The 17,831-nt window shown below is 50.5% G+C and overlaps 3 protein-coding genes across 15 annotated transcripts in view; 2 read left to right on the top strand and 1 right to left on the bottom strand.

Moving 5' to 3' along the window:
• The first annotated feature begins 820 nt into the window (after window positions 1-820).
• Or13j1 (olfactory receptor family 13 subfamily J member 1) lies at window positions 821-5,371 on the top strand. 2 transcript variants are annotated; one of them, XM_087548223.1, is made up of 2 exons: window positions 821-1,836; window positions 3,939-5,371. In XM_087548223.1, the coding sequence occupies exons 1-2, from the start codon at window positions 949-951 to the stop codon at window positions 4,344-4,346; spliced, it is 1,296 nt and encodes a 431-aa protein (XP_087404349.1). In that variant the 5' UTR covers window positions 821-948; the 3' UTR covers window positions 4,347-5,371. The 2 variants fall into 2 exon arrangements, with proteins under 2 accessions (XP_087404349.1, NP_001000407.1); NM_001000407.1 differs by lacking the exon at window positions 3,939-5,371 and having other exon boundaries at window positions 949-1,887.
• Window positions 5,372-10,370: 4,999 nt separating this feature from the next.
• On the top strand, window positions 10,371-11,321 carry Or13e8 (olfactory receptor family 13 subfamily E member 8). Its single transcript, NM_001000408.1, has one exon. It carries the CDS (start codon window positions 10,371-10,373, stop codon window positions 11,319-11,321), a length of 951 nt encoding a protein of 316 aa, NP_001000408.1.
• Window positions 11,322-14,866: 3,545 nt separating this feature from the next.
• Window positions 14,867-17,831, bottom strand: part of Tmem8b (transmembrane protein 8B) — a 29,161-nt gene continuing 26,196 nt past the window's right edge. For all 12 annotated transcript variants that reach the window (XM_087549203.1, XM_087549208.1, XM_087549202.1 and 9 more), the window contains 2 exon segments: window positions 17,609-17,725; window positions 14,867-17,385 (listed from right to left, as the gene is read on the bottom strand). In XM_087549203.1, the coding sequence (XP_087405329.1) occupies window positions 17,050-17,385; window positions 17,609-17,725 (453 nt within the window). In that variant the 3' untranslated portion in view covers window positions 14,867-17,049.

Raw genomic sequence — 17,831 nt, 5'->3', positions numbered from 1 at the left:
CCACCCGCCACAAGAGATCTCGCCAATGAAGCTGTCAGGAAACCTCCTGTGTTAACAACCTTGGAGGTTTGGAAGCCAAAGCATCCTTTGTTCTGGCCGGGAGAAAATAAGACTGGGGACTGTGTCTCAGGGTCTGTTTTTTCTTGCCTGTCACTAGAGAGCTCACAAAAAGAAGCAACTTCTAAAGCTTCAGCCCACACAAAGCTGCTGACCGAGCATCTCTGTGGTGGGGAGGGGGGCGTTCCCACTCACAGGCTTAGAGACACAAAGTATAGGGTGTGTGGGGACCAGAGCTGACCTGAAGAGACAAGCCAGACCCCGACTCTGAGGGATAAATGAGTTCCAGACAGTGGGAACCAAGTAATGGCTCAGAGACTGCCTGAAAGACACGAGGCCCTCCAGAGACGTTCTAGCTTTAAGTGTGGTGCCCGCCTGGGCCAGTAGCACTGCAGCCGCATACAGACCCACTGAGCCAGAAACGCTTCGAGGAAAACAAGGTGTGTTTCGACAGCCTTCCAAATGAATCCAGTGTGTGGATCTCCGATCCTACTCATCAGCTCCCAAACTGTCCATAGGCTCCTTGTCTGTGATAGGTTACGTGTGGGAAGGGGATCTAGGGTCAAAGGACTTCGGGAGCACATGGTCTGCATTGCTTTTGGAGAGCTACTAATAAACGTAAGACAAGTCCTCTAGTAAAGCCTGTGCTTCAGTCAGCATTGGCTCACAGTGATTCTTCAGACTGCCAAGAACAGCCTTTTAGGGAAACACTGCTCTAAACCGCCCACCCTTCTCACACGGATGAACTGAAGCCTACAGAGGGCGAGGAGTCTGTCCCAAGGTCACAGAAAGTGTCGCCACGCTGGAAAAGGCCTTGACAATCTCTGTGGTCCCACGAGCTGCACCCTCTGTCCTTTCCTCCATCTGTGTATCCAACCAGAACCCTCCATTATGGAGCCCAGCAACAGAACAGCATTCTCTGAGTTCATCTTGAAGGGATTTTCTGGCTACCCAGCCCTGGAGCACCTACTCTTTCCTCTGTGTTCAGTTATGTACCTGGTGACCCTGCTGGGGAACACGGCCATCGTGGTGGTGAGCATCTTGGATGCTCGCCTACACACGCCCATGTACTTTTTCCTGGGTAACCTTTCCATCTTGGACATCTGCTACACGTCTACCTTTGTGCCCCTGATGCTGGTCCACCTCCTGTCATCCCGGAAGACCATCTCCTTTAGTGGCTGTGCCATCCAGATGTGTCTGAGCCTCTCTACGGGCTCCACCGAGTGCCTGCTGCTAGCGGTCATGGCCTACGACCGCTACTTGGCCATCTGCCAGCCGCTCAGGTACCCCGTGCTCATGAGCCACAGGCTCTGCCTGATGCTAGCGGGAACCTCCTGGGTGCTCTGCCTCTTCAAGTCAGTGACAGAGACGGTCATCGCCATGAGGCTGCCCTTCTGCGGCCGCCACGTGATCAGACACTTCACCTGTGAGATCCTGGCTGTGCTGAAGTTGGCCTGTGGGGATACATCAGTCAGCGATGCCTTTCTGCTGGTGGGAGCCATCCTCCTGCTGCCCGTACCCCTGACCCTCATCTGCCTGTCCTACATGCTAATCCTGGCCACCATCCTGAGGGTGCCCTCAGCCACCGGGCGCCGCAAAGCCTTCTCCACCTGCTCGGCACACCTGGCTGTGGTTCTGCTTTTCTACAGTACCATCATCTTCATGTACATGAAACCCAAGAGCAAAGAGGCTCGTATCTCAGACCAGGTCTTTACAGTCCTCTACGCTGTGGTGACCCCCATGCTGAACCCCATTATCTACAGCCTGAGGAACAAGGAGGTAAAGGAGGCTGCCAGGAAAGCTTGGGGCAGCAGATGGGTCTGTAGGTGAGGGAGGGCAGGGCTGTGCATGGGTTGGGGGGGTCTTGCCTTGTGTGAGTCATCCTATGCCAATACCACTGTGGGACAGAAGGTGGAGCTGTGGGGATCGACACTCCAGAGACACAGCACCAAATCCCAGTAATTCTGACACAGAATCACTCACAAGTCACCTTCTGCTCCTGCCCTGGCCTGGACCAGGCTAGGGCCCAGCACCTGTCCCTGGGCCTCCACGGTAGCCTCTGGGCTGATCTCAAGACTAATGAGTCTTTGGCTAGTGCAGTGGCTCACACCTACAATACCAGCATCTGTGAAACTGAGGCAGGAGGTCGGTGAGTTTGATGTCAGCCTGGGATAGTAAAACCCAATCTGAAAAATAAACAAATAGGTAATAGTCACTGAAATTGCCTGCTTCAGTCTCTCCCTGGCCGGGCATCAGGAGGACCATTTTAAGAAGCACTTAAGATGGCATCACTCTCCTGACTGACATCCATAAGTAGCTCCTCACTGCTCTCAGGACCCAGCAGATGCTTTTCAGGGCCTTTTAGGTACTGCCCGCCCGCCTGCCTAGCTTCCAGCCTTCTCCCACCCTTTCCTACCTCATAGCCCCACACACCAGCCAAGCATGAGCCTTCCCCATTTCCCACACTGCCCACCATCAAGTTCTGTGTTCTCCCTATGAAGCAGTGCTACACAGCACACAACACATGTGCAGAAGGACTTCCTGCCCCTTCAGGCTCACAGCCATGTGCTCCTCTCCTGTGTCCTAGGTTTCCAACACTATACCAAGGGCAGAAAGCATCACTTCCTCCTACTCTGTCCCAAATTCAGCCAGGCCCAAGTGCAAGCCCAGGACTTGTTTAGGAAGTGCATGCATGAACATGAAAATGTAGAGACACAGGGCCTGGAGAGATGACTCGGAGGTAAAGAACACTGATTGCTCTTCCAGAGGTCCTGAGTTCAAATCCCAGCAACTATATGGTGGCTCACAACCATCTGTAATGGGATCTCATGTTCTTTTCTGGTGTGTCTGAAGATGTTTGAAGACAGTTAAGGTGTACGCCTATGTGTAAAATAAATAAATCTTTAAAAGAAAATGTAGAGACACGTATAGTAGTATACTCTTCCTTCCCAAATCTGAACAGAGGTGGGATGAATTCCATAGAGGTTAGACGAGGCCTAGAGCTCTGAGAGTTTACAGCAGAGACAGGAGTTAGGTCCAAGCACAAGAGCCCAGACCTGTCTGGTCACAGGGCACTGACCACCCAGAGCAACCTCAAGTTGGGGTCCCCCTCCAATCCCCACCCTATAGTAGCAGCAGCTTCCAGTACTCCTGCTTTATCTGATTTGGGGGTGCTTGCTGTGTCCCTCATCACCCCACCCCTGGGCTCTCCACGACTGACACTTCTGGCTGCACAGTTACCTTGTCTGAGAAGCTTATAAGCACACAAATCCAGAGCCACAGAGGCCATGCAGGCCCCACCCACTCTGGCTTCAGTGCCCAGCATCATCTACACCATAATGAGTCTGACCTCCAAGCAGCAATCCTGCCCTCCTGCTAGCTGGCTGCAGGCCACCACAGTCCCACACAAGCCTTCCATTCCTCTATTGGGCCTGCCTCCTTCCTCTGGGACTCTCAGGGAGTCAGGCATAAGAGAAAGGGCATTAAGAGGCAGGGCAGGGGACAGAAGCCGCTCCCGCTGGGACCTAGTCTGCATGTCCGGCTGGCCAAGAGCCAAGAGACATCAACACAAGTAATAAAACCCAGACTGCCCACAGAGGAGGTGCTTGTTTTCCTACAGACATCTCAAACAGGATGTTCAAAACAACCAAGAATTCTGCTTACTTAGGGGCAGAAGGTCCATGCCCTGGGTTAAATAACCGTCCTAGCACTCCCTTCTTACCTCTAACTTAAGTAATGCATCTGACAATTCCATTTACAAAAGAAAGATTTGAGGATGAGAACTGAGCGCTGGAGGGATGGCCCAGCAGGTGAGAGTGCTCTGTGTCCTTGCAGTAGATCCACACCCACAAAGCAGCTCACACTGTCTCCTGTCACTCCAGGTCCAGGGTTCCAGCCCTCCTCCGACTTCCATGGACACTGCACACATGGTGCGCACACACACAAGCTGGCGAGCCTTCGTATGCATAAAGACAAAACCACCCCTCATCGTGGTGATGAAAATCAAATCTCATCATGGAAGCTGTGACGTGTCCCAGTGCGCCCCAGCGTATTCCCCTTCTGTCCACCCCTTTACTGTTCATTGCAATGAGTCCTTGGTCTGGTTCAAGGCTTCTGCTGCACTATCTGGATCCTCACGGGGCCTCCTCTCAGTTACCCTGTTGTTGTGCTGTGTCATGGAGGTCCTGCAGCTTTGGACCTGCAGGACTGGCCCCTTCCCGTGCTCCAGAAGATCAGAAGTTGGGATGGACCAACTCAAAAACCTGGATCTGGGCCTGGCTGGTGGCTGAGTTGGTCAGCCCAGTAGCTCTCCAGCACCCACACCACCAGGGGGAGTTCTCCAGCACTGCCCCAGCTACCTCACCCAATGCAGCAGCTGGCCAGGGCCAGGGCCAGCCCCCGGGGCTAGTTCACCTGCGCCCTCATCACCAGGCTCTAGCTGCCCGGTGGACATATAGGGTCTGATCTCCAGAACACCACAGCCAGTGAGAGGCAGGGTTAACTCCCTAGGTCTCATGGCCCCGGGGGCCAGCTCTCCTGCTTGCCTCAGGCATTGAGGGGCAAGGAGGGTGGACATCCCTTGTCCACAGCAGATGAGAAGCAGGCCAGCTCTCCCTAGCTCACGCTCTTGGTTTGCTCACCTTGCTTGGTTTGCTGCCACCAGGGCCAGCTCCACCAAGCTGCCCAGGCAAGGTGTAGGGCCTGCTTTCCCAAGTGCTGCAGCCAGTGAGGGGTCATGACTGTAATCTCAGCCCTTAAAGAGACAGAAGTTAAAGGAAGTCCTCAACCACATAGCAAGTTTGAGATCAGCCTGGTCTATATAAGATGCCTTTTCAAACAAACAAACAAACGAACGAAACAAACAAACAAAAAAAACCCTAAGGGTGCAATTAAAGATCTGTATATAAGAATATAAATTACAGCCCAAAACACATTAATCTGCAGTACAAAAATATACCAATCTTGATGTCCAATTGGGAAGGAATGTTCAAGTAAATTCAGGTTGAGTTCAACGGTGTAATGCAATACAGCCACCAGAAAGCACGTCTTGAGAAATACTGGATGATGGGAAATTATCACAATGTAATAAACAGGAGGGGGGAGCAGGCCACAAAACAGTGCATTCAGTGCCTCCCTAATCTTATTTTTCAATTATTTGCCTCGTGGATATTTGATTAAGTCTGTAGAAAATTCTGGAAAACTCTGATGAGATGCTAATTAGCAGTTGCTTCCTCTCTGGGCAATGGGGTTACAGATAAGTATCGTTCCCTTGGTCCTTTGTTCAATATTTCTAAATAAATATGACACTGGATCTAAGAAATGATGGTGTGTTTTTTAAGAAGTGGGAGATCTCATTGCTCCACGGGGCTCTGGGGCTGGGGATGAGGTGGTAAGGAAGCGGGTGCTACAGCCTTAGCCACATGAGCAGAGAGAGGGAGTGAGGAACAGAAAGAGTTGGGAACTTTGACACCCGTGAGTGAGCAACTGGGATGGGGAGCGATGTAAGATAATATTTGTAATTCGCCCGTGTAGTTTGGCGTTACAGAAGTGAGGGCGAGGAAGCAGGAGAGCCGTGGGCTTCGGGGAATTGTTTTGCTGTTGTTGGGTGTGGATAGAGAAGTTGCCTGCATCTAGGAGGGTGGGGCTGAGGAGACACTGATCCAGTCTCAGACTTCTTGGGTCCAGGTGTCCCCCCCCCCAACCCCCAGGCAGCAAACGCCATCCCAGAGGCAGATAGAAAACAAGAGATAATCTTGCTATAACGTTTCGCTTTGACTTGTATCGCTGATAAAATTCCAGAAGATATATTATGGCATAGTATGAAACATTGTAAATTCTCCTGTCTCATTTATAGCTGCATTTTAGTAATCTAAATTCTAAATACCGTCTTTATTGTAGACGGCCAGGAAGGGAAGAGGAAAGAGAAAAACCTGTAAAAAATAAATAATAAATAAAATCCACATGTCCAAGTTGAGCTTTGACTCTAAAACCTTTATATAAAGTTGGGGGGGGGTCTCACACTCCCACCCAGCGAGTAGCCTTTCTCAAAGTTGGGTGAACAGATCCAAGGCCACACAGTGATTATAAAAGGAGACAACTCATTCTTCTGCTCAAGTGTCCAGGCCTAGTAAAGGACCAGCCCTGTCCCAGAGCGTGTGGCGTACACCGGGCCAGGTCACAACAAGTCCCAACCTTCACGTTCTCTGTCCCTCTCACATCAGCAGGAGCCTCCGGGGACAGGACACAGAATCTGTGGACTCCCGGGAGCCCAGGTTCCTCAGCTGGCAGACCTGAAAGTTTGTGAGTGTGCAGTCTAACTTTAAATTGGGCAGGGACTATGTGGTCCCTGGAGAGGGAGCAGGAAGGCTGTGTGACGGGGGACCTGGACGCTAATCCTTGGGGCCCTTCAGCCTGACCCACCTTAGCGCACTGCACCTCCTAGTTATGAGCTCAGGACCACCCGGCCAGCTCCTCAATCTTCAGATCAGCTAGCGTGGCTCCAGATCCCCACAGTTTCTCGTGCCAGGGCATCAGCAAGTCTGTGGTAAGGAGCATCGTTCGGCATGCTATTCTCAGTGACTTTTCTTCAAAATATTTAAAAGGTAAAGCGTTTACCACATGACAATGTCTATACTGGCTGAATATTTACCATGAGCCAGGCTCTGTACTAGTAGCTTCTGCGCGCACACACACACACACACACACACACACACACACTTACACACACTGCATCCCTAAAATATCGCCACTTCCAAGGAAACACTGCCATCTACCTATGACAGGTGAGGAAATGAAGGCTGTTAGCAAACTAAACATGGCGTTGACACTTGCAGTCCCAGCACTTGGGAGACAGAGGTAGGAGCATCACTATAAATTTGAGGCCAGCCTGGTCTGTGTAGCAAATGCCAGGCTAGTCAATGGCCCTGTCTCAAATGACCACACAAAAAAAGCCTGCTAGGGCAAGAGGGAGGGTGGATGGATGGATGGATGGATGGATGGATGGATGGATGGACGGACCCACCCAAGGCCACCACACAGCAATTATGAAAGGAGACAACTCCTTCTGTGCTAGCACCCAGGCCTAGTAAAGGATCACTTCACCCCCAGAGTCTGTGGCATACACAGGGCAAAGCTTCAACAAGTCCCAACCATCACATTCTCTGTCTGATGCTATCAATCAGCAAAGCTGTGTGTGGGCCCAGGTCAGACTGACTCAAAGGTCTCTCTCACCACCCTGTCACACAGTGCTGGTGCAAATGGTGATGCAGGAATTTTAAAGAAAGTGAACTTTCTAGTTGTTATGACCCTTCCTTTGTATAAAAATAATGTCTGAAGCCTGCATTTTTAAGAATTTCGTGGTTAACATTAGACTAACCAGCAACGAAACATCATAATTACCTTGCAAACTAACACTAGCCTGCCAGGCCTCGGGGTTAGAAGTTTCTGGAACAACATGATGGGATGTTTGGGAGGTCACAGAGGACCAGAGATCAGCTAAGTGAATGTCTCTATTTTCTGAGTTGCAAGAACTTGGCCAAGGTCACACCGCAGATTAAAAGACAAAGAGCCAGAAAGCAGGCCCAGGTCTCTTCTTTCCTACTCCAGGGCTCAGCCCTGCTTTGCCGATGCCTCCACAAGGTCTAAGACCATAGAAAGAGAGCAGAGATGTGGTTCTGGGGGACAGTCAATGTCTCATAGCTCTTTGAATATGGTGCTTTTCCAGGGAATAAGAGTGTCATCTGGATAGATGCTAGAGTCACTTGTGAAAAAAAAAAAGATCTGACTTGGTACTCTTCATGGAAACCAGACTGACTTCAAACCTATGATTCTCATGCCTTGGTCTCCCTTGTGGTTTTTAAAAAAGATAGATTTATTTATTTATTTATTTATTTATTTATTTATTTATTTATTTATTATGTATGAGCACACTGTAGCTGTCAACAGACACACCAGAGAAGGGCATCCGATCTCATTTACAGATGGTTATGAGCTACCAAGAGCAGTCAGTGCTCTTAACCACTGAGCCATCTCTCCAGCCCTTCCCTCGTGATTTTATAGGCATGTACCACCATGCCTGATTTAGAAGGGATCTGAGTGTGCCATGAGATGCCAAGGTGCCCAGATGCAGTGCTGATATGCAGTAACCTTCCTGGTTCTCTCTCTTCTGAACGTGTGTCGGGACTACACAGGCCCTGTAATCTGCAGGTTGATGTTGCACTTTTGGGTATGAGCGTATAACGATGCTGGAGCTATTCCAGAGTGTCCTTCCCCAGCAATAACTGGTCATATCCCAAGTGGCAGAGGCCTCTCTTAGCCAGTCTCTAGAAAGAACCCTCCGGAATCCACAGTGTGTGAACACTAAGAAAGACACATTTGTCATGTTAAGACAGCTAAAATTATGAGGTTGTGTGTTACTGCAGCACAACCCAGCATATCCTGACTGATGTGGCCCATCCTGGGCCCAAGTTGTGAGTCGAAGCTGCTGGTTGCCTGGCAACCGGTATTTTCTCCACTTAAAATGGATTAGCTCTCATTGCCCTAATGTGTCATGAGCAGACCCTGAAACCGCAGTGAAGCCCACGATGCTCCTGATGTGCCCCTCCCCACTGGAAAAACAACTATTCCCAACAGTTACATCTTTCTGGTGGAGTGGGAGGAGTCTTCATATCAGAGGTCACTACACGGGGCAGAGTGATAGCAGCCATCTCAACACATGGTTCAGTCGGAATGACAATCATTGACCTTCTTGGGAACGGGCCACAGTAACAAACTGGATGTATACTTTTCACTTAGATAACTCACTATTCAACAGTCTAGTCAGAGAAAGAGAGAGGAGGGAGGGAGGGAGGAAGGGGGGAAGGGAGGGGAGGGGAGGGGAGAGGAGAGGAGAGGAGAGGAGAGGAGAGGAGAGGAGAGGAGAGGAGAGGAGAGGAGAGGAGAGGAGAGGAGAGGAGAGACCATAACACAATACAGCGAAATCCATCTACCAACAGCCAGTTGTCAGGGTGGGCAGCCAAGGAAGGTGTACAAGCTGAGCCTCTAAGAGTGGGCAAGAAAGGCGGGTCCACCCCAGGATCTCTCACAGTAGAGGCCAGAGCCTGGATTACAGGGACTATATCTAACGGCGGAAACACTCTACCAAGACTGAAGCAGATGTGTAGAACGGGTGCGGTTCCCATGAGGTAGGAGAGCAGAGCAGAGTGTCCACAAAGCCTCTGCCATCCCTCTTGGTTTTATGTGAGGGATGGAAATGAAGGAAAGGGCAGAGAGGTCGGTTTACGCCTTTTGCCGATTTACGACAGAACCAGACCCTTTTGTAACCGCACAGCCAGTGATGACTAAGCTGTCTCTTCGGAGCTCAGATTTGACTTCTTGAGAGACTCTCAAGGGACAAAAACCCCAGGAAAGGAAGCATTGTGTCCAAGGTCACCAAGAGCAAGAGGGCAAGTGGTTCTAAACTTCAGAGTAGCAGAAGCCACCGCTGTCTCTGCTGTGTCCATGGTACATAGCACGGGCTCATGGGCTCTCAGAACCAGGTTAAACCAGCAGCAGCTCTCCTGAGCATGCGTGCTCTTGGATCTCCCTTTTAAAATCAAGAGACTGCCTGGGTTCGGTCCCCAGCTCCGGAAAAAAAGAACCAAAAAAAAAAAAAAAATCAAGAGACTGTCCTGCTGCAACTGCTTAAAGAGAGATGACCAACCGTCGGATTTACACATCCCTGGGGAGCCAAAATGTCCTGTGCTAGGTGACAGCAGCCACCAAACACCTGACTTCCGGAGCACCTCTTGCCTCTGGCAATGCCTATGACAGGTGTGGGAAAAAATTCCCTCGCTCTTTTTGTTTCTTTTGGAGCCCCCACCTCTGAAACAATATCTAACACAGAGAAGGTGCTCAATAAACACCCAGTGAATGAATGAAGCAGAAATGCTATGGACGGCACTGTCCTAGGAAGTCATGATTTAGAAAAGGGGTTCCTTTGAACAGCCAAGGACACTTGACAAGCTGGGCGTGACGGCACACACCTGTGATACTAGCACTCGGGAGGACGGAGACTTGGACATCACACATGAGTCCCCCGCCTCCTCTGAGCAACGCTGTGGAGAACAGCGAAGAGTGCAGGGGACCAAAATGTGCCACGTTATCCCCTGGCTATGTCAATAGAACTGGAGACCTAAAGTCCAACTCTCTCATTATACAGATGGCGGAACGAAATTCCAGCGAAGGGGGCTGACCTGCTGCAGGTCCCATGCCCGCCTTGCACATTTTCCATCCAGCCAGAGCTGTGTGGTCCTGGTGGCAAAAGAAGACATGAGATGGATCGGACAAACCACACAGCTGCGACAGAGTATATCCTCCTGGGACTCCAGGACCACCACAGCCTAGAGATAGCTCTGTTTGTGCTCTGTCTAGGCATCTACTGTATAACTCTGTTAGGAAACGCCTTCCTTGTGGGGCTGATTGTGATGGACCCCCACCTGCACAGCCCCATGTACTTCTTTATCAGCAACCTCTCTCTCATAGACATCTGCGGTACCTCTTCCTTCACACCTATGATGCTCCTCAACTTCCTGGATGTCCAAAGGACCATCTCCTTCCCCAGCTGTGCCCTGCAGATGTACTTGACCCTGGCACTAGGTACTACGGAGTGCCTGCTTCTGGTTGTGATGGCATACGACCGGTACGTGGCTATCTGCCAGCCACTCCGCTACTTGGAGCTCATGAACGGGCAGCTGTGCACACAGATGGCAGCAACAATCTGGGGGACAGGCTTTGCCAACTCACTCCTGCACTCCATCCTTGCCTGGCGCCTCCCCTTCTGTGGTCATCACATCATCAACCATTTCTTCTGTGAGATCTTGGCAGTGCTGAAACTGGCCTGTGGGGACATTTCCCTCAACGCACTGCTATTAATGGTGGCCACGGTTGTCCTGACAGTGACTCCTCTCCTGCTCATATGCCTGTCGTACATTTTCATCCTGACTGCCATCCTGAGGATCCCCTCTGCTACAGGCCGGAGCAAGGCCTTCTCCACCTGCTCTGCCCACCTCACGGTGGTGGTGATTTTCTACGGAACCATCTCCTTCATGTACTTCAAGCCCAAAGACCAAGACCCCAGTGTGGGTAAGATTATCACGTTACTCTATGCAATTGTGGCGCCCTCACTGAACGCCTTCATCTACAGTCTGAGGAACACAGAGGTGAGGGCTGCTGTCACAGCCCTGGTGTGGGGAGGACTCCTCACCAGGAAAACGTCCCACTTTTAACTCTTTTTTTTTTTTTTTGTTCTTTTTTTTTCGGAGCTGGGGACCGAACCCAGGGCCTTGCGCTTCCTAGGTAAGCGCTCTACCACTGAGCTAAATCCCCAGCCCTCCACTTTTAACTCTTAGCCTCTATCTTTGTCAGCCTCAGAGGCTAAGTTCTATGGTGGTAATGGCTTCAATTTTTCAGCAGCTTAAAAACCATTAAGGCCTGCTTCTCACTCGTGCTTTGGTTTTATTTGAGCTTGGCTGGGGTTCAGCTCTGTAGCACCCTTCTGGGACTCAGGATAATATAGTTATAATCCAGAATGCTGCCGATCACCATGGCCAGGGAAAAGGGAGGTAAACAGGCCTGCGCCTAGAAGTGGCTCGCATCACATGGGCCACTTCCACTCTTGGGTCTCTGTGGACAACACAGGACCACAACTAACACAAGGGAGACGGGGAAGCCCAGGCTGGCACATGCCTAGAAGAAAGGAGAGGACTTGAGGTTTTTGAAAACCTTAATGATCAATAAAAGCTGGGGGTGGGGGGGTTAACAAAAAAAAGGTGAGGAGTCAGCCCAAGGGGACGTAGAGACTTGGTTTCCTCTGCCCTCATCTCTCCTTCACAGACTCATGCAGGGTCCAAGATCCCGACAAAATTAGCTTAATTACTAATGGCAGCTTTGTACCAGGACGGCCAAACAAGGCTAAAAATGTGCTTCTAAGAATTTCCTTCTGCATGGGTTTGGTGAAGCATCGCCCATGAGAAACATGCACAGAAACTGGGAAGCCAAAGAGAGCAACACCCAGTCCTTCAGGAGCACTCACGTCACAACCTTGTTAGTAGCCAAGCCAGTTCTAGCCAGATCTCCTCCCTGAGCTGATCTCAGGGCCAAGTGCAGCCATGTGTCAAAAGCCCACTTCTCTTGCAGGCCACACACGCAGTTAGGCTTGGAGAGCGGTGGACACATTTCCCATTTTGTTTCTTCAACTCTAATTCTTTCCTCAATGGTGGCTTGACTGCCAGACCACCAGGCCTGGAAAAGCTTCCGGTCCAGTGCCAAATGCTTTCACAGATGGAGCTACTCCCATGATTGTGTAAGTCTTAATCCTGTACTGATACAATCTTAAGAAAATACGAGTTCCCCCAAAAGACTGAACTTTTGGCAGATCTCATAGTGAATATCCCTTGAGATTATTTAAGACTGTGTACTTAACCTGCTGTCCTACTGTGTGCTCAGCTTGCTTGACAACTTTTAAGAGAATGTAATTAGTCTTACGAGGTGATTCCCTATGCAATCAGCTTCTCAACCTAAGCTAATGCATAGATTTAATTTTATGTGCCTGTCCATGCCCTCGACCCAGAATACTGTACGTTGAGGTAATCATTTGCTACAAACAGCTAACGGGTTGGAAGCAACTTTAAAACAAATGCCTGACATAAATGTTGAAAGTAACATGTGGTTATAGGTTGATAACCTCTGTGTGGTTTTGTTTACTATCCTGGGTCTGTTGGGAGCAATAAAGCTACTTCCTTTTGAAAACTCTAAGATTTTGGTAGGAATTCCTCATTTGCGTCTTGTGCTGTATTGTCTGTGCTGCTCTATAAATACACTTCAAAGCCAGTTTGAGAGATAGGCACGGGGCAGCCAGAGAGCAGACAGACACAGGGAGAAAGCAGACACACATTCAGACACAGAACAGATAAGAAACAAGGACAGTCAGACACCAGACACACATATACCACAGTCAGACTATAGATAGGCCAGTAACCACAAGCCAGAAGACACAGGAAGACAGTGAAGGCTTCAAACGTTGGCTCATTGTTGGTCAAATTACTCCGAGAAAGTAAAGCACGGTGGTGATTCCTTTAATCTCAGCACTCGGGAGAAGAGGCGGGAGGATCTCCATGGGTTTGGGGTCAGCCAGGGCTACACAGTGAGACCCTTTCTCAAAAAATAAAAATTTTAATTCACTAGAAAGTGGGGTTTTGGTTTTTTTTTTTTTTTTTTTTTTGGTTCTTTTTTTTTCGGAGCTGGGGACCGAACCCAGGGCCTTGCGCTTCCTAGGCAAGCGCTCTACCACTGAGCTAAATCCCCAACCCCTTTTTTTGCATTTCTTAACTCCATGTCAATGCATTTCAGTGTCCTCCGGGGTCATGTTTAGTGTGTCAGCTACCCATGGGGGTGGTGGTCTTTGCTCATGCTATTCGTGAACCACACCAAGGTCAAGTTTTCGGGCCACTTTAGACATGATCTCATGCACACATTTCTTGATGTGTTGAGGTTGTCCTTTGCTGGGGCCATCATTTGGGACCCGGCCCATGTTTACATTCGTGTCACCAACAGGAGAGCTCCTTTGGGTCAGGATGCCATCAGCTCCAACTCATGCCTCTGGCTCTCCCAGGGCTTTCTAACAAGACGGTGGAACCGAATTGTCACATGGTGTTCTCACTCCACCACCCGGCAGTGCTGAGCTAGTGTTACTAGGTATGCCCCACGCAGGGTGCTAGGTGTGACTGTGTGAACAGACTCATGCAAGGAAGCAGCAATAGCTACTGGTCACAGCCCTGTGTCTACAAGGCTTGATGGATCTTAGATGTTCCCGATGATCCAAGGCGGCAGACAACTAAGGACTCAGGCATGGTTCAGCCGCTGTGTCCAATCCTGTCTTACTGCTGCCCCACCTACCCACCCAGTACTCCAACAAATATTTCTAATTTAAAATGTCTCAAACTGTTCTCATCATCCTCTGAGTGCTAACATTTCAGGAAATGGAGCCATAATCCATGTCAAAGAGAGCGGTAATCCTAGACTTTCATACCTCACACACCACACTTGCTGTCGGGAACTTATGCCCTAACGTCTGTTTCCTGGAGCTCTTAAACCAGTCTCCTCCTTCCACTGTAAAAAGCCCCATCATTTCTCTTTCAAATACTGTGGTGCTTTGTCACTGACCCTCCTCTTCCAAACACATCCTTCACACCAGCCATCAACACACATCTGTGCATGCTGCCACCCCACTTAAGTGCTTCCAGTATGTAAGGGGATGTTTTCATTTCCCTGTCCCCTCAAGGTAAAGAGCTCACCGCCTCCCTCTCATCACCCCCTTCCCCCTTCCTAAATATCTGTCAGGCTTTCCTACCCCTGACTCTCCCCATCATCGTAACCATTTCCAACCAGGCCCTGACCTTTGTCTGCAGTGTGTGCCCCAGGCTGGGCAATACATCACGTGTCCTTAGTACACTAGTGACTAGTACAACATCTTGGCACTGTAGCAATCCACTTAAGTCTTTCTCACTGAAGATCCCCTTCACGAGAAGTCCCTTCCAACCCCCAACAGAGTAGGGTATCCCAACTCCCTTCCCTCCTCTGCCTTCTGTCCAGTCAGTCCTGAGCCCTGGCTATTGGGTCAACTGTCCTCATGACCAGTTCTACCTATCCCGGGGTGAGAATGGCTTATCTCCCACCCAAGCACTGATCAGCCCCAGCCCTGCTTAGCCTCTGAGATCAGACAAGCACGGGTGTATTGAGAGTGGTACGGCCACAGAGAAGGTAAGGAATAGCCTTTTTTCTTTTTTAAAAAATTTATTATTTTTAACCATGTGTATGTGTGTTTGTGTCCATGTGAGTGTATGTCACTTGTGTGGAGAGTGCCCATGGAGCCCAGAGTGTGTGTCCCCTCGAGCTGTGGGTACAGGGATTTGAACTCAGGTCCTCTGGAACAGCAATGCATGCTCAACTGCTGAGCCATTTGTCCAGCCATTTTATTTTACTTTTCTTTAAGAGAGGATCTATGTAACCTCGGCTGGCTCTCACTCACGCTACCTCACAGCTCCTGCCCCCAGAATGCTGGGGTTGAAGGCATGCACCACCATACCTGGCCCAAGAATAGCACTTTTAATCCAGGAACGGACACCCGGCCACACACCAGCACTCCTAGCCACTCAGCCAGCTACTTTATTCTGTACTCGGTGCCTCAGGGAAGAGATTTTATTACAGAGAATAAAGAATAAAGTGGTATTGTCTAGGCTTTGAGCTTCAAAGGCCTGGGCTGTGAAGAGAATAGGAAGGACTTAAGGCACAGAGAGAAGATTTGGTAGAAATGTGAAACTGGCTCCTGCTCCAGACTGACAAGTGGGAGGGGTGAGGGGAGGGAAGAAGTGTGAGCACTGTCCCAGGTTGCCTAGAGAGACAGGAGCAGAGCCCCTGGCTCCATCTACGGAGCTCAAAAGAGAAAACCACCCATCATTTGCCTTATCAAGTAAACCCCAGCACAGGACCCCGGAGGAGAACCGATGTCACGCTGTGTCTGAGTAGCCAATCAAGAACTTCTCATGTGGCACAGAACTGGGGTACAGGAACTCGGGGCTATGCAGACAGAACAAGAAATTTCTCAGCGTTTAGTAGCCTGTCTGACTGCTGACTGGGAACCAGGTGAGTGGACTGAACTCTCGGAAGTGGGTAAAGTATGGATACTGGGGACCAGAAAGAATGTTCTAGTATCTCAGCGTAAGACAACATCCTCAAAACTCAGCTATGAACCCATGAGAAAAGAACAAGTCCAGCTGCCAGGTATGGTGTCCATGTCTGTGATTCCAGGACCCAGAGGATCACGAGATTTAAGCCAAAACAAACTATATACATAGAGATTCTCTCTCTCTCTCTCTCTCTCTCTCTCTCTCTCTCTCTCTCTCTCTCTCACACACACACACACACACACACACACACACACACACACACACACACACACACAAAGAAATGAAATCTCAATTTATACAAGATTATTTCTGGCATGCAAGAAAAAAATGGAAGCTTAAAATAGTAGTTCCATTCTTGTGATGCCTTCTACATCTAAAATTCGTACCTGTTACTCTAATTCCCTGGAACCTTAGCTTCCCTGTGTGTGTGTAGGCGGCATGGGGAAGTCTGTCTCACTAATTCATCTCTGTGTATACACAGCCAGCACGCTCACACACACGGATACACACACCCTCTTCATGACTCCAGACTAGGATCCATAGCAATTGGGAAACGGGCGTCAGGGAGGGACACATGAGAGGGAAGCCAGTGTACAAGCCACAGGGCGGAAGCCACTGGCAGTGAGTGGCTCCAGCAGCTTCTCCAGGAAGGTCCCTGTCATTCTCAGGATTTCCTCAGTGTCCCCCTTCCCCACTTCCCCACACCCTGACCCCACAAGGGAAAAAACGGCAGCACAGACTCAGCACAGACTTCATTGGAGACGTCCCAGACTCCACCTGTACCACATCGGGCACCAGCTGCCTGGCAGTGCCAGCCCCATCTCTCTTAGAGCCCAGCCCAGCAGCCCAAGGCCAATCCTGTGAGCCACTGGGAAAATCTGGTGACTTTCCTCCAGGATGGACTCCTGCTTCCCCGTGTACTGATGACACGTTGTGGATGAAAGTTTGTCTCCTTGGGAAGTTCTCTCGTCTGTAGGAAGGCTCCCTATGCCTGGGGAGGGCTCCACACCCCTAGGGACTCCCTGGTCCTCAAGGGCCCAGTGTCCTGCATAGCTCATCCTTAAGACTCCATAAACACAGGAGGACTCTGGGCTCTTAAGGAGTTCTCCATATCTTAGAAAAGCCTCCTGATCCCTGAAAACAGTCATCCTTGAGAAAGACTGTGTGTTGTTAAGAAACACAGCTTGTCCCTTGTACCTAGGTGGGTTCCGGAGCCCCCGGAGGAACCCTAGGCAGGTTCATACCCCTCAGAGCTTGGCCCAAAGCCCCCTCAGCTGGCACAGATGCTGCTGACAGTGGCCCCTCCTGGGCCCACAAGGCCCAGCTCCTCCTGTTCATTGATGCACAGCTGGTAACCACAGCCCCTGGCCCGGGCTCCGGAAGGGACCCGGTGGTCAGTCTTGGCACGAGGAGGCAACAGGAAGCCCACACTGCCAGCAATGAGCATGTGCCAGATGCTGTGAATGTAGAAGTAGTTGTCCCGAGTCTCCACGAAGGCGTACAGCAGGACGGCACTGCCGGCAATCAGGCTGCCTGGGCACAGGTAGAAGAGCCAGCGGCGCCACGTCGGCGGGTAACAGTGCCGGCGCCGGACGCTGCGAACTGTCTGTGGGAAGCAGAGAAATGGGGTTCAGGAATACAAGGCCCTGGAATCCAAGCCAGAGCCAGTTCAGACCGGTGGCACCTGCCAACACTTGAGTGGCCACTGTGGCCACTCAGCAGGTGACGGTGATGGAATGCAAGGCTACCTTAAAGTGGGGACCAAATAGCCAGCACCCCGTACTCACTCCTGTTCCCTCTTGGGCCTTCACAGACCTCTCCACTCTTACCCAAGCTGTGGCCAAGATCCCGAGGGCGAAGAGACTGGGTCCAAGCAGGTTCCAAAGTCCATGGCGGTCAAGCTGCAGAGCCATGGACAGCAACATAGCCCCGAGCAAATACAGCACCTGCAGAGAGAGCACCTAGGGCTGGGCCAAGCTGTGGCAGCACTGGGAAGGGCCTGAGCACGAGTGGATTTAGATAGAGGTTAGCTATGCCTGCCTCCCAGGACAC

Source organism: Rattus norvegicus, chromosome 5 (assembly GCF_021556685.1).
Source record: "Rattus norvegicus strain SHRSP/BbbUtx chromosome 5, alternate assembly SHRSP_T2T, whole genome shotgun sequence".
NCBI lineage: Eukaryota > Metazoa > Chordata > Mammalia > Rodentia > Muridae > Rattus > Rattus norvegicus.
This window is presented reverse-complemented; position numbering and strand designations above follow the sequence as displayed.